We start from the raw sequence: 15,186 nt of genomic DNA on the forward strand, positions 1-15,186 counted from the left end.
ATAAAAGTGTCGCGCATTCAACACTACAAAGCGCCGAGTCCTGAAATCTCAGACTTCAGCTTTTTAATAACCCTCCTATTTCCAACTGTACATTTCAGACAATCGCTCTGCGTATGCGTATGCTTTGTGAACGTGTTTGTTCATTAGTTGTAACTTTAAACTTAAAAATGTATGCTAATTATTTTTTACGGAAAGTACATGAATGCATCATAACAAATACTGACGACTTTTCCCACACAGTCATAATCACAGTTTACCATGAGAAGGATGGCGGCAGAGATTCAGCCTGTCAACGAGCAGAGGTGAGGCATCCTCCTCATAACAAACTGTAGTTGAGTTGAGCTGTTGAACTGTTATTCCTTCCTGAATGTGAAAGCTGTCTGTTTTCAGATAACATTACCCAACCACATTGTTTTGTTCTTAAACTAGCGCTGACCTGATATTTCTGACACACAGACACCGGAGCCCGCCTCCATTTTAATTTAAACCCTCTTATTTAACGTATAGGCTACGGCTATTATCCAAATCTACTTGTAGCCTATCTTTAGGTTAATTCAGACACACATTACAACTTTATTTGTAGTGTCTCCATGCATGTTGCCTCTGTCGAATTTAACACACATCCATTCCTCCAAAGTCTTAAATAATGTTTTTGACTTGTGAACTTGATGTTCAACAAGTCATCATCATCATTGAAATATTTTAAATATGACATGTAAAGCTCTCAAAGTACACAGGACTAAGTGTCTGGATGCTTTTTAATGTTTTCATGCTGCCAAGTTTTTCTAGAAGGATGTGTCAGGTATAGATTGTAGCTACCTGCAGCACTGATAACAGACATGTTGTATGGACAAAGGTCAGTAGTTTGTCAGTGATTGCATGTTCTATGTTTCCTGCTTGTGTGCATGCTTGCTGTCTGAGTCCAGCTCCTGGATATCAAGTTGGCTTCCCTCCTGGTGCCCCACGTCTCCCTCTCAGCTCAAAGATGCAGAGGAAAAAATGCTCAAAGGTGAGTGTGTGTGTGTGTGTGTGTGTGTGTGTGTGTGTGTGTGTGTGTGTGTGTGTGTGTGTGTGTGTGTGTGTGTGTGTGTGTGTGTGTGTGTGTGTGTGTGTGTGTGTGTGCGCGTGTGTGTGTGTGTGTGAGAGCTGTTGGGACACTTGGAGGAACTTGTCCAGTTTGAATTTTGAGAGCATTTTTCTTCCCTCAAGAACATCAGACCTGCTTATTGAAAAAAACACATCAGTCTAATCAGTGTGAAGCTTTTAAGACGTGTGTCATGTCCTCTTCTTCACCTCCTCTGTCCATCCTCTGCAGTTGTGAAGCGGCCTTTCTCCAGACAGCACGTGCGAATATCTAACGGCGACTATCTGTGGACCTTAGCGTTCTCCACTCAGTCTCAGCTATGCTCCCCTCCATCTTGCCAGCAGCCCCCCGCCCATCACAGGCCTCCCCTGGTTCTCCTGCATGGCTTCGGCGGCGGTGTCGCCCTTTGGGCCCAAAACCTGGACTCTTTCTCCAGCAACGGGCCGGTCTACGCTCTCGACCTGCTGGGCTTCGGCAGGAGCAGCCGCCCCGAGTTCAGCACCAGCCCTGAAGGGGCCGAGGGGCAGTTCTTGACGGCTCTGGAGGAGTGGAGGGAGAAGGTGGGACTGGAGGACATGGTGCTGCTGGGACACAACCTGGGAGGATACCTGGCCGCTGCCTACACTCTCAAACACCCACACAGGTGCTTTGGTTCATGTTTGATTGTGTGTGTGTCCTTGGATGGGTGAGAAAGAATAGCCCCTGTTGTTTATACATGTAGATGTACAACAAATTAATTTTATAGACAACAGTGTCCAGTTTCTTTTTGAAGTACAGAAATAAAACTCATGCAAATAATTTGACTATGAAATAACTGATCGACGGAAAATAAGTGAGGAACAATTAATTGACCCGCCAGTTTTCAAACAGAAAGGCACAGCTTTACCTAAATGCCAAGTATCCCTATGCTGCTTATTCAGTTTAAAGGTCCAGTGTGTAAAATGAGGGGAAAACAGTGACATCTAGCATTCAGATTATATTATTTATCTATTAAATTATTCTATCGTTTATTTAAGAACGTGAAACTCTTGAAACGCGCTCTCTGGTTGGCTGGATTTTCCATTACGTACAAACATGGCGGCGCAAGATGGCGACACTCTCTAAGCAAGATCCTTGCTATATGTATATATAAAAGAAGAATAAGGCTATGAAAACCAAACAGATTTCATTTTTTAGCGATTATATACAAATATATTCCTTGGTATATTGGTTTATTCAGATTTTGCCAATAACCTTGACAAATATTACACACTGGACCTTTAAATGCAGAGACTCAAAAGTTTTTAGACCTCTAAATAATACAAGCCGTCTATATTGTTCAACTATTTGAAAGAGTTGCATTCACTGGCTTTTTAGGCAAATTGTTCTGTAAATGTGTGTATTTGTTAGGTTTTTGAAGTAACTCGTATATGTGTGTGTGTGTGTGTGTGTGTGTGTGTGTGTGTGTGTGTGTGTGTGTGTGTGTGTGTGTGTGTGTGTGTGTGTGTGTGTGTGTGTGTGTGTGTGTGTGTGTGTGTGTGTGTGTGTGTGTGTGTGTGTGAGCAGGGTAAAACATCTGCTGCTGGTGGAGCCCTGGGGGTTTCCCGCACGTCCTGAGAATCCCAATCACAACTCCATCCCAGTGTGGATCAGAGCCATGGGGGCTGTCATGAGCCCCTTCAACCCTCTGGCTGGACTCAGACTGGCTGGACCTCTAGGTCAGCACACTCTGGCACATAAAGCCACTCAGATGTATTCTTCCCTCCGTGTCACATTTTGATGGCCGGCGAAGGGTGTCTTAGCATTTTTCAACTTCAGAATAATGTATAATTAACAGCTGCAATGTGATTGAATTAGCAGGAAAACTAGGCCATGATTGAGATGACTAATCCACCTCATGACAGTGGTGTTCTCAGCTTTGATCGTTCTCCACTTAAAAATATATTGCTTTGTGCCTCCTAGTACAAAAGAGATTTTGCTACCCATCTCCATACCCTGTCGCTGTCATCATCCAGTGTTTGTTCAGTCTCCAGTTGAATGAAAAAGATGCTTCTTTTTCAGCTCAGTGTTTGTTTTAATGGAAATGCTCTTATATTATTATCTCTGATAGTGGTGTCCTTTTGCTTGTACTGTAAAGCACACTAACACATCCTCAATCTTTGCAGCATAAAAACAATGTAGAGGTCACAGTGCTCCGATTTATTTCCAAATTAAACTGTTTTCTGATTTCTTCTCTCCTCTCTCAGGTCCTATGCTGGTCCAGACCATCAGGTCTGATTTTAAGCAGAAATACTCCTCTGTGTTCAATGACAACACTGTATCTGACTACATCTACCATCTGAATGCCCAGACTCCAAGGTGCGGAGCTTTTTTTTAAATCGATATGCTCAGATATGTTGTTAGTGAACACATCACCGACACGTCACCGTTCATCTGTTACAGCGGAGAAACGGCCTTTAAGAACATGACCATTCCTTACGGCTGGGCTAAGAGGCCTATGCTGGAGAGGATCGGGCAGATCCAAGCAGACATTCCCATTTCCTTCATCTACGGATCACGCTCCAGCATCGACAGCGACTCTGGATATGCTTTCAGGAAAACAAGACCAGACGTGGAAATCACAGTAGGTTCTTTACTGTATCTTCTTTTGCAACTTCATATCATTACACTGTCTGATATTTCTTTATTTGAGTAGCTCCAAAATTTACAAGTAGAATTTAAAGATTGGGATATAAGTAAGGAAAACACTTTTCAGTTTTTAATTTTAGACTATCTTCTACTGTGTTCTTTTTGTTTTTGTTTCCTGTTTGGTTTTTGTTAAATCTTTTTCTTGTGTGTTTTTTTTATATATGGACCTGTAGTCTAGTATAAAGTTTATCTATCTATCTATCTATCTATCTATCTATCTATCTATCTATCTATCTATCTATCTGACAAGTTTCAAAATGTATTGATAAATGCTTCTCAGAAGGTGGGGCATGGACTTGATGTTGAAGGTTTCTTTCTTCAAAACAGGAGCCACAACACCTTTTTATCTCTTAACAGCTGACTTCCCCTGTTGACCTGTGTGTCTGTGTTTGTCAGGTGATCAGGGGAGCAGGCCATTACGTTTTCGCCGACCAGCCAGATGACTTCAACCAGGCCGTATTTCAGATCCTCGCCAGGATGGAGCAGAAAAGTGAGGATGAGGAAACGAAGCAGTGAGCATATCTTCGTTCAGATGACACCCAGAGATGAACTGGCACAAACCCAGTACTCAAACGCATACATTTAAACTGTAAGGCTTTTTATCATGCACTTTATTCTTAAGAGAGACCCACCACTGACTGAAGGCACTCTAATCATCATTCCACAATCTCCATGGCTTGAGGTCAAAGGTCAGGTGATGCCACAAGGTTCATGTAAATATATTTTGTAAATAAATGTGAGATGCAGCACAAGTTGCTCCGTTTGTGTTTTCTCCTGTCTTCATGTGGTAAGAGTCAGTTCAAACTGGTTTACATTTCCAAATATGAATTCTAAGAAACTATTGGGCAACGCTTGTCTCCAGAGAATATCTTGTTTTGGGTAGAGGTATAGGCAAAGTACACAGGGTGTTCCTTTCCTGACCTCTTACCCACTCTGTGACAGATACAAGGGGAGCAGTAAATAGGGCAAAGTTCTGGTGTGTGTTTTCGGTTTTCTCACTTCCCCTGAGCCCCCCCCTGCCTGAGAGCAGCCAGCAGAGGGCAGCACAGCTACAGCATGTACACATCATCATCTCCCAGAAGAGAAACTGTGAATCCCATACAAAGCACCCTCACATGCATATTGAGCTGAGTGACCTACTCAGGAGACCTGGACAGAGATGCTTTAAGAGCAGCACGACACCCCGCTCACTGCTAAGTCACAACTGCACTGACAGAATAGGGTCAGAGATGTGTGTGGGACTATAAATAGACCGTCTGTTTTGAGACGCTTCGACATGAGTTCAACAACCTGGTCTATTACTGGGAGGCATTCATTTTTTTGAATGTGTGAATGAGTGTGCAAAAATTGCTAAAAGCAGGGAAATCAATCTTTTAATTTGACATTTGCTCGTTTTTTGCTCCGTACACTCCATTCACAAATAATTCAACATGCTCCCCCTTAACAGTATAATACACTCATTTTAAACAGTTTAAGCTCAAAGATGTTCCTAAATCTGGACATAAAATGTTTTTTTTTTTCTAGTTTTGCTTTTACTACACAGCCAGCATTAGCATTAAGAGGTGAGTGTTTTGAGTTCAGCTTCAAACTTCACTCCTTCACCCCCCCCCCCCCCCCCCCCAACAAAACAACACTATCACATCTTTTCTTTGACTGAAGTTAGCATGCTAACCAGCTAGCTCTGTCCTGTCTCATCATTTTCTGATAGCGAGTCAGTATCCTCCAAACTGCCCTGAGGATGTAGCAATGTTCAGAGAGCGTATTTGAACTTTTTGTAAACCCAACGATCCCCAAAGATCTGATTAAAAGTCTCTTTAAAATAATTTATTTACAGGTGGCCACAATTTAAGGAAAACAGGAGAAACCTTATGGACTTATTAAAATGACAACAAGGTTTTTGAAGGAGCTTCACTGCTATTTAACAGCTAGTTGCCCTCATAAATTGTCTTTTTCGCCTCAACTTAAAGGTACCCAGTGGGGTTTTTGACCACTGGTCATGCTACATATGCTTGTTTCCCAGGACCCCATCGTTGTGTACCACACAGTGTATCAGTGTAATAAGGGCAGCGACAAGGAGTGCAATTTGGCAAAGTTGGATTAAACACTAAGATTTTTTAATATTATCAAATGCAACTTTTATTGTAAAACCGAAAACCGTAATATCTAGCGTTCAGATTCTATATTGCAGCACTCACTCACTCGCACTCACCCCTCCCGTCGGCAAAGTGACGGTGGCCTCCGAGGACAAAAAAACGTCTTTACCACGACTGGGAGTATTTCAGGAGCATGGAGCGATGAGGTGAAGATCTGAACCATATTACCATATGTCTGCTGTTTCCTCCTTCTTCTTTCCTTCCGCCTTCTTTTTTGTTGGTTTATTTATGAACGCGAAACTCACGAAACGTGCTCTCTGGCCGGCTGGATTTTCCGTTCGGGCTGCCATACAAACATGATGGCGACACTCTCTATAGCAAAATCCTTGCTATATATAGAATTATAAGGCTACGAAAACCAACCAAATTTTATTTTATAGCGATTATACACTTGTACAAACATATTCATGGGTAGCCTAGTATATTCAGATTTTGCCAATAAACCTTGCTAATTATTACACACTGGACTTTTAAGTGTGCATTGTGGTCAGAACGACTGATTGTAAACAGTGTCTTTAAAGGTGCAATATGTAAGAATGTGGCCAAAAACGGTTACTGCAGTCAAATTCAAAACACAGCAATCTCATTTTTTCTCCAAGCCGTAGCAGCAGCTCAGTGGACCAGACCGGAGGCTGAAATGCCACTGACGCCGCCGTGACTAGGAGAGAGGGCTAGGTGGCGCAACATGTAAACACGTAAATTCAAAACAAACATGATTTGCAGTCTGCAAAAAAAGATTTTTAATGCGAATACTCTGGCTGTACTATTGTTGTTGGTGAGTTCATCATGTTATATGAACATTATTCCTGAGTCTTTGTGACATATTAGGAGGATTTTACGGCCAGTTGCTTTAGATTTCTTACATACTGTACCTTTAAAACAAGTCTGTAGTTTAGTAAACAAAGCAAGAATAGAGTTAACAACCTGGAGTTGTATGTTTAAGTATGGAGCACTCTGGCCTTCACCAGTACAATCCCTATCTTACCTGTGTCCATCTCTGTCTTTTCTGAGACATCATCCCAGCCCACCCGAACTGTCTCCTGGCAACAGGGTAGCCACGGAGACTGAGGCTTTTGGATCACCGACCCGCAGGAAGTGATGCTGTGATTAGATGTGGTAATTATGGGTTGTTTGTTTTCTTGAAGACGCCGGCTGGCTGCTTGTCAAGGCAGCGAGGAACATTCAGCAGGAGATCCGTGTGCACAGCCTCTTGGGGTTGGAAATGTGCACACACAATGTGCCCAGGCCTCCGTCCATAATACTCGCTTAATAAGCCTGCAGGCTGATTCATCCTGTCTGTGTCTCCGTCACCCACTCGGTTACATGGGCACAGAATCATTTCATTAGGAAAAGTGAAACAAGCTAGAGAAGTGACAGGAGCTTTCATACTGGGTTTTGGATATAATTGAAAGCTTGGAGGCCTGAAATAACTGCACATAAAAGGTGCACGCTCACAGAAACACACGCTGTTGCTCCGCAGCCGGCGGCCTATCAGCTCTTACTTTATCTTTAATCAGCACCCCCCACATACAGATTTGTGCAACCAAAGCACCAGGAGTTCAAAGTTAGGAGTGATATATCTCCTTGATTGGTAGGACCGAACTGACATTTTTCACTCGTTACTCGGACTCATTTTAGTGCTAATAAGTAGGAGGCAACACACACACACACACACACACACACACACCACTGTTGATCTCTTTTATGGTGGTGGGATTTGGGAATCAAGTCCCTCCAACAAAAATGCTGAAGAAAAATCCAGATAATTTCATATTGTTTGAATAATAACTGACCTATTAGAGTCACAGTAGAAGTGTTGCTGTGCTCAGCGCTTTGTGTGAATGGACACTGAGTCAGTCCTGCACAGTGCTCTCCTGGATGAGCACCTCTTCCTTTTAAACACCAGGTATCACTATACCATGGAGATACGTCATCACACTGCAGACGTCTTGCACAATTACCTTAATTTCTCCTCTGACATTCAGCCACCCTAATGATACGAATGCATCCCCCACAGGCAGCTCCACTCCCCTCTTGTCTGAACTGAACAATTATAGTCCGCTTATGAGTGAGTGACTGATGATATTTACAGAGTCCAAGGTTTATTTTTACCCACAAAGGTGGATACCACACTGACATTTAAAACAGAAAAAGGCAGCATCTCACTGACGTTTGTGTAGCAGCACCATCTTGTTAAGTGAAAGCGATATTTATCTTTCTATGTAGGAGGTTAATATACTATCAAACGAAAATGCTGAAAAGTACAGTCATTTTACCTGAGCTCCAACATTTCTCCATTTAATTTTTTTTTTTTTTTTTGCAGTGGGAGCACATCACAGCACCTCACAGCTCTCACATTGCACCAAAGGCGACAGCGTCTAATGATCACAGCTTTTCACTTGTGTGTGAGCGCATCAGGAAAGACTAACAGGACCAGAGCTGAGCTGGAGTTTGCCAGCTGGTTGGTTATTTTCTACTGATACAGCACAAGAGCTGTTGACGTGATGACTTCTCTTCACCTCACAGAGGGAATGAAAAGGATCCAAAGAGGCACTGAGACTTTTACATTGAGACTCACGAGGAAGCATTTCATCAGTGACATCACCGGGGCTGATACTGAGGAGTGCCACTGATTCATAAAATCCTGTAAAAGGTGGTAATTTCTCTCTCTTCACTGGAGCTTCTGCTCCTGCTGAACTACATCTGGTTCCTGAGCCACTGCCTGTCATTAAGCTAATTTCCATACTTGCCCCAACTGTTCATCTACACTGATTTTGAAAATCAGCACCATATTTTTTTTATATAACAATGAATCTCTTGCCTGTTTGTATTCCGTGGAAAAAATAGCTGGTAGGGACGAAGCCACAGTTAATTGGGTCCCCTCATTTCTACAGAGGCTTTCTATCAAGTTTGCAGCACTAAGCAGCTGTTTTCAGTGAGAAGAGAGAAAAAAAAAACATTGTACACAACCTGCTTTGCACAAAATATCAAAGTTAGCAAGTAGCTTAGCAGCTACAGAGCCAGATATATTGAGAGGGAGTTGGTAGAAGCAAAACAGGTAAAAGGAGAGTAAATCGACTTGTTCATCAGGTGGACACAGACGACTGCTATTGTATAAGTCAGTGTTTTTCAACCTTGGGGTCGGGACGCCACGTGGGGTCGTCTGGAATTCAAATGGGGTCGCCTGAAACGTATAGTAATTACTAACTAGTAATTAAATTACTGATAAAACTCTAAAAATATTATGATTAAAAACACCACACACAATTTTAAACAGCTGTATTCTATACTTTCACTTTCTCGAATATACAGTAAATCGAGTTCAAATAAAATTTAGCATATACAAATATCTGAGCTGGTGCATCTTGATTGACGGACGCGATCACATGATTGCGAGGTCACCAGAAATTTGTGATGTCAAAATGGGGTCACGAGCCAATAAAGGTTGGGAGCCACTGGTATAAGTCCTAGATGTCTTGACAAACCACTGTTAACAACATAAAAGGTGATGATACGTCTTTGTTATGTTAACAGTGGTTGAAAACATCTGTAATAGCAGCTTTTCCCTGAGCTCCAGAACCACCTTTGTTGGACCGCTCTTGAACTCTTCTGGACAAAAGTTAGGTTAAAAATGTGTAAAAAAAAAAAAAAAAAAAAAAAGGGAGCTGGCTGAAGCCAAAAAGGCAGTGCAAGGCACTCTGAATAATGTAATAAAAATCCTTTATTTAAACAGGGATAGACCAACGCGTTTCAACGCTTATTGTCTTCTTCAGGTTAAAAATGTTTGTCTGTTAGAAATGCAGCGTCTTAAAGCCGCCCGCAGAGACACCCCGGTGTCCCATCACTTCATGGAAGAGATACTACATTTCTGGCAGGCTGAGGAGTAGCCTCCCTGTGACTAATTAATTTCACTTTGGCATTCATAATTGAGTGCTCCTCAAGTAGCAACTGTTTCTTCTCACCCCTTCAAACCATTTCACCTGACTTGGAAAAAGACCGCAGGCTACGATTGTTAATTATTTCAGAAACAAAGGGTTTTTCCAGCCATAATTTCTGCCTCCAGGTTGAGAGGGCCTTCTGTGGATTCTTTTTTTAATAAATGCGGGTAACATCCAACAGCCTATTGTCATATTTATGATCATTAAACACAGGTGTGTCCTTCTAAACCAACAGGATGTGGCTCAGGAGGAAGTCTGCCAACAGCCCTGTGCTGTCAGCCCAGCTCTCTTCACGCTTTCCCAGACGACAGTTCATTTCACTTTCAAAGTCAGTGCCGTGCACTAAAATTGGATGATTTGATCCCCTGCCCTGGTTACTCTGCTATCTGAGCTATTCACATTTTTTTTTTTTTTAAGATTCTGCAACTCTCAATCTAACTGGCGGTCATCTGTGCCCGGTAGGCTACTGCTTCACAATTTCCTGTTTAGAAGCAGTTTAGTTGCTTGTTATAGCCGCACAGTCCTCCAGCTGTGTCCTGCTTTCTTCACAGTGGAGAAAAAGAGGTAGAAGTTATTTTTTCAATTTCCTGACTTTTTGCCCTGCTGCTGTTTGCTCCTGGTCCTGTACCTTTGAGTTTCAAAGGTTTTATATAATTTTATTCTTGTTTAAAATTGCTGTGGGTTCTTTTATATTCTGTGTAATAGATGTTCTTTTGTGATACTGTCCCTCCCCTGTTTGCCTTTTCCCAGGCTGTCACAGCTGGTGAAATTTTTCCTTTAATTGACTTGCTGTGCTGAACCCCCCCCAGACCCCCCCCCCCCCCCCCACACACACACACCCCACACCCCACCTCTCTCTTGCTATCTCTGGCAGTCCTTGGTTTCACATTGTGTGAGACAGGCAAACATACTGTTTCAGTAACACTCTGAACAAGCCACCACTGAAATTAAATGTACACATTCACACAAACAGAGAATCATCACACACACACACACACGATTACACAGACCCTGTTTGGCCATTCGATTAAGCTTTTTTTATCTGACATGCGTGTGTGTGTATGAGAGGGAGAGAGAGAGAGAGAGGCGGCTGGGCATAGTAACAAAGTAATGAAGTTTTAAAATAACGGAGGAGTGCAGTGTCTTGGCAGACTGTATTTAGTATAAGAGGTGAGTGATCCGTCTGGCCTGCTGACAGCGTGTGTGTGTGTGTGTGTGTGTGTGTGTGTGTGTGTGTGTGTGTGTGTGTGTGTGTGTGTGTGTGTGTGTGTGTGTGTGTGTGTGTGTGTTGGGGACTTTGTTCCTTACAGCAGTTTTATCAGCAGCTCTGCTGACAGCCTGGTGGCAGGAGTTCAGCCTTAGCATTCAGCTCCACTGACGGTCACATTAAAAGTGCTGTGCTGACAGATACATCCCTCAGTCTCCCTCTTCCACACATAATGCCTTACCCTGCATGGCTGTAGCCTGGGCATACAGTCAATATGTTTCTCAGGAACCAACTACAATAATGGCTAATGGTTTAATTGCACCCAATACAGCGTAATTCACCAAAGTGTAAAAAAAAAAAAAAGAAATTTAGTTTATTTTAGTAATTTTAGTTGAACTCTTCCTTTCTATTATATTAATGAGATACTATAATGCTAAACTTCAAAATAAACTTATATATAAACTTATAGTGCACATCACCGAACATGACACTTTTTATATAATGTAGATTCAACACTAGCCCCTTTTTGAATGAAGGTATTTTTGGTGCACAATTCTTGAGCACCTGTAGGCTACATTGGAATTTTTATACAATAGTTGCATAATGTCTATCTATAAATTTGAGGTCACAGAGCTCCATGAGTCGTGTACTTGTAAATTGTAGATTTTTTTCTCCACAACACAGTTACACCTTCATAGATTCTTAATTACGGGTGCACAAATCCTATTTTACAAGTCACAGATTAGAAAACTGACATGCTCACATTTTTTGCTAGGACTGTTGCAGAAAATCTGGTGCAAAACACATTTACGCACCCGTATCAAACAATGTGAAGGACAACATTTTTAAATATCTGCAAATCTTAACATGCCTTCTCGATAAATATTTGTTTTCTTTTATATTTTTAAACCACAAACACAAAGCGATAACTGCATCTGTCGCTGTGAGTCACAGATGCTATTCACCTACAAATTTAACTCCATACAGAGTAGCTTTTATTTGAGCTATGATTTAGAATGCTAATCAGCCAGTCCTGGGCTGATAAGACCATCTCCTCTCCTGCCAATACTGAGCCACTGGATCACAGACAGTGCTGCTCAGAGGGCAAATTATAGCCTTGCAATAAATGCTGCTAAATAAAGAGCTGCTAATGCTAGTTCATTTGCGTAGCCATAGCAAAACTTACAAAATAGTTCCTTTAAACTGAGCATATGGTGTCAGGTGTGTTTTCATTGCTCATCTACCCCTTATTGGGAAAATTGATTAAAACATTACAAAAAGCACAATTTATACTGCATCTCTACATTACAAAAGGTATTTAGCCTATAGTAACCAGCGATAACTGATTTTCTTGGTCAGCTGGGGGAGGTGTGAGGACAACACTGATACACTCAGCAAAGACTTTTTTTTTTTTTTATCCAGCAGTTGTGGAGCATTCATGTTTTGGTCTATTGTGGGTGACAATATTTGCCAGTGCACCAATAGTGTCTGCCTGCTGCACAGGAATAGATTCGAACAGTTGGCTTTTAGACCTTTTTAGCTGTAAATTACTTTGTGATGAAAGAGCCAAGCAATGAACATCTTTTTTTTTCTTTGTCATTTGATGCATTGTTTTTTTTTTTTTTTTTTTTTTTGAAAAATAGTGATTGCAGCTGTTTTAACTGAGTAAATTATTTCTTTTTAGTATCACCACAAAGGTTTTTTTTGTTGTTGTTGTTTTTTTTTTACCACTGACCTGCCAGGAGCAGATAATGTGCCTCGGTGAGCGTGGTGTGTGTGTAGTGGTGTTTTCCCTGCCAGGCTGCCCGGCTGATCCTCGGCACACTACACAGAATTGAATGGAAAACTACAGAGACTAATTTGAACTCACAGGACAGTCTACACCCTGTCAACTTCAGCATGTTCTAGGTATTTGGTAGTCAAACCTAAAACTATTCAACCACTACAGTGAGAAATATACAGAAAGAGTCAGAGATCAGGTGCCAGCGGTGATGCTTCTCTGCCATGAGGGGATTATGGGTAGATGATAGGATTGATTCCAGCACGTGCCTCAGTGCACACATGACATCCTGTCTCTGAAACACTACCCTCAGTGGTCCATTCACTTTTTGAAACCCACATGACAACCTTGTCACCTGCTCATTTGTGCATTTGTTATCCTATATGGCTTAAGTTTGTGTGTAGCTGTCAGTACACTTGGATTCCATGTGTGTGCGCATGTGCATGTGAGTGTGTAAGCCCGCCCATGTGTCACATGCGTTCATGCGTTGACCCTAGAGCTCATCTGGTCTGATCTGATTTCCTCCCAGTTGCCTGATGTGGAACAGTAGCCCAGATGTTGCAGAGATTACAACTCCCCGCAGTGTTTGGCGGGAAGCTCTGAGACCATTCAGGAAAATATACACAATGGGAGAACATGTATTGCGCACAGGCCCACTCAATCATGTCTCCTCCACAGAAATAATCCCCGTAAAACACTAATTTTGTTTGCAGACATCACAGATGACAAATAAAAATCCTGATGCCGTCATCAGACAGACTTTCCATGTGAGACACGGGACTGAAGCCAGGATTTTAGAAACACTCAGGTCAGGGGTCAAAACTCCCTCCATTAGACACATGGCCATGTTAGACATAATGCACTTGCTACCAACTAAACTCTGTGTTTCTGCTCACACACAGTAAGGCACATTTGTTTCTCCACATTATGCGTTGATGAGTATTGCAGTGAAAAAAGAAACAGTGCCATTTATAATTTTTGGTTGAACAACACAAAAAACCAGTGTGTATCACTAAGACAAACACAACCTGAGGGTGAGGATCTACAAAAAGTGGACTGGTAAAAAAAAAAAAAAAAAAGGATGTGCACATCAAACAAACATACTTCACTTCATTCACATGATTTTATTTTCATAGATCTCTATCATATACATACAGTACAATATGCTCAAGACAGATTTTATGGCACATCCATTTTTGTTGTACATTTTGCAGTTGCTGGTATTGCTGTGAGGCTACAGTAAAGTGACCATTTGAATCTCTTACTTAGGTAGATACAGCAGGTGGTTGGACCTCCGTGGGTTAAGGGTAAGGTTGCTACAGCAAAAACACATGCACTGTCAAGTTATATATGCCACTAGGGTTGGGTCACACATCCAGTTACACAGACCGATACTTGTAGGGGGCGGTGTTGTTATGTTCTATTGAAACCCCCTTTGTTGTTTTTGTCTCGGAGTAGGCTACAACAGTGGCTACAGTGATCCTGGAGAGCTACAGGATGTACACGGTTTGGGTTCCACCCAGTAATTATTTTTCCCACCACTGAACTCGATCTTAGGGCCATTTTGAACTTAAAGAGCTGCCGTTAAACTGAGTCATAGTTTAGTTATGTGCCAGTGGATATTTTCAAATTGGTCTTCATGTTCTTTTTTTCAGCCATCAAACACGATTCGGAGCTCTGGGTTCGACCGAAACCTTGGATATCCAGTAGGAGTGAAGAATAATGATGGATAAGGATCTAGTATTCAGGTATCTACTGCGATGCAACTTTACAGTCAATACTACAGGTACGGAGTACTGCTAGGAGGTTATTCACATATGTACAAACTCTGCCGTGTGACCGCAGAGACTTGACAAGTGAGTGTGCATTTTTTCTCTCTGCAGAGCACGTTTGAGATAGAAAAATAAAACAGTGATAGACTATAAAATACTGTGTGCCACCGTCATACTCAAGTGCTGCTATTCATTTTCACCCTATTATTTATCCTCATCTGAATGAAAACCTAGTCATAACTAAACTCTTTCAGTCAGAATTTAAAAAAAATTGATAAAATGATTGTCTCAAAAATAATTAAAAAAATTATGATATTAAAAAAACAGCATCAAAATACAACAGAAGACGATATGTAACATGATACTAAAACTCGTCAGGTGACTAACACTCCCTTTTATCAGCTTATTAGAGTGATGTAGGTGAACTTTGTGTACAATCGGTATATACAAGTGTGTTAGAGCAGGGATGTGAGCACCTCCTGTATTTGTTTCCATATGTAATGTGTTTTATTTGAACACCAGCAGGTTCAAATGTCCCCTTAGTGTCCCGTTTAATCTGCTTAAAGTGCTTCACATACTTGGCGC

The 15,186-nt window shown here is 41.6% G+C and overlaps 1 protein-coding gene across 2 annotated transcripts; it reads left to right on the forward strand.

The window, feature by feature from the left end:
• Positions 1–258: 258 nt before the first annotated feature.
• Positions 259–14,637, forward strand: LOC310993535 (1-acylglycerol-3-phosphate O-acyltransferase ABHD5-like; the record flags this gene model as incomplete). 2 transcript variants are annotated; one of them, XM_083981917.1, is made up of 8 exons in its annotated part: positions 259–302; positions 927–1,009; positions 1,316–1,727; positions 2,630–2,781; positions 3,310–3,421; positions 3,506–3,686; positions 4,148–4,263; positions 14,485–14,637. In XM_083981917.1, 8 exons carry the CDS (start codon positions 259–261, stop codon positions 14,537–14,539), a joined length of 1,155 nt encoding a protein of 384 aa, XP_083838043.1. In that variant the 3' UTR covers positions 14,540–14,637. The 2 variants fall into 2 exon arrangements, with proteins under 2 accessions (XP_083838043.1, XP_083838042.1); XM_083981916.1 differs by lacking the exon at positions 259–302 and having other exon boundaries at positions 829–1,009.
• Between the last annotated feature and the right edge of the window lie 549 nt (positions 14,638–15,186).

The sequence above is a fragment of the Trachurus trachurus genome, assembly GCF_905171665.1.
Source record: "Trachurus trachurus genome assembly, chromosome: 11".
Lineage (NCBI taxonomy): Eukaryota > Metazoa > Chordata > Actinopteri > Carangiformes > Carangidae > Trachurus > Trachurus trachurus.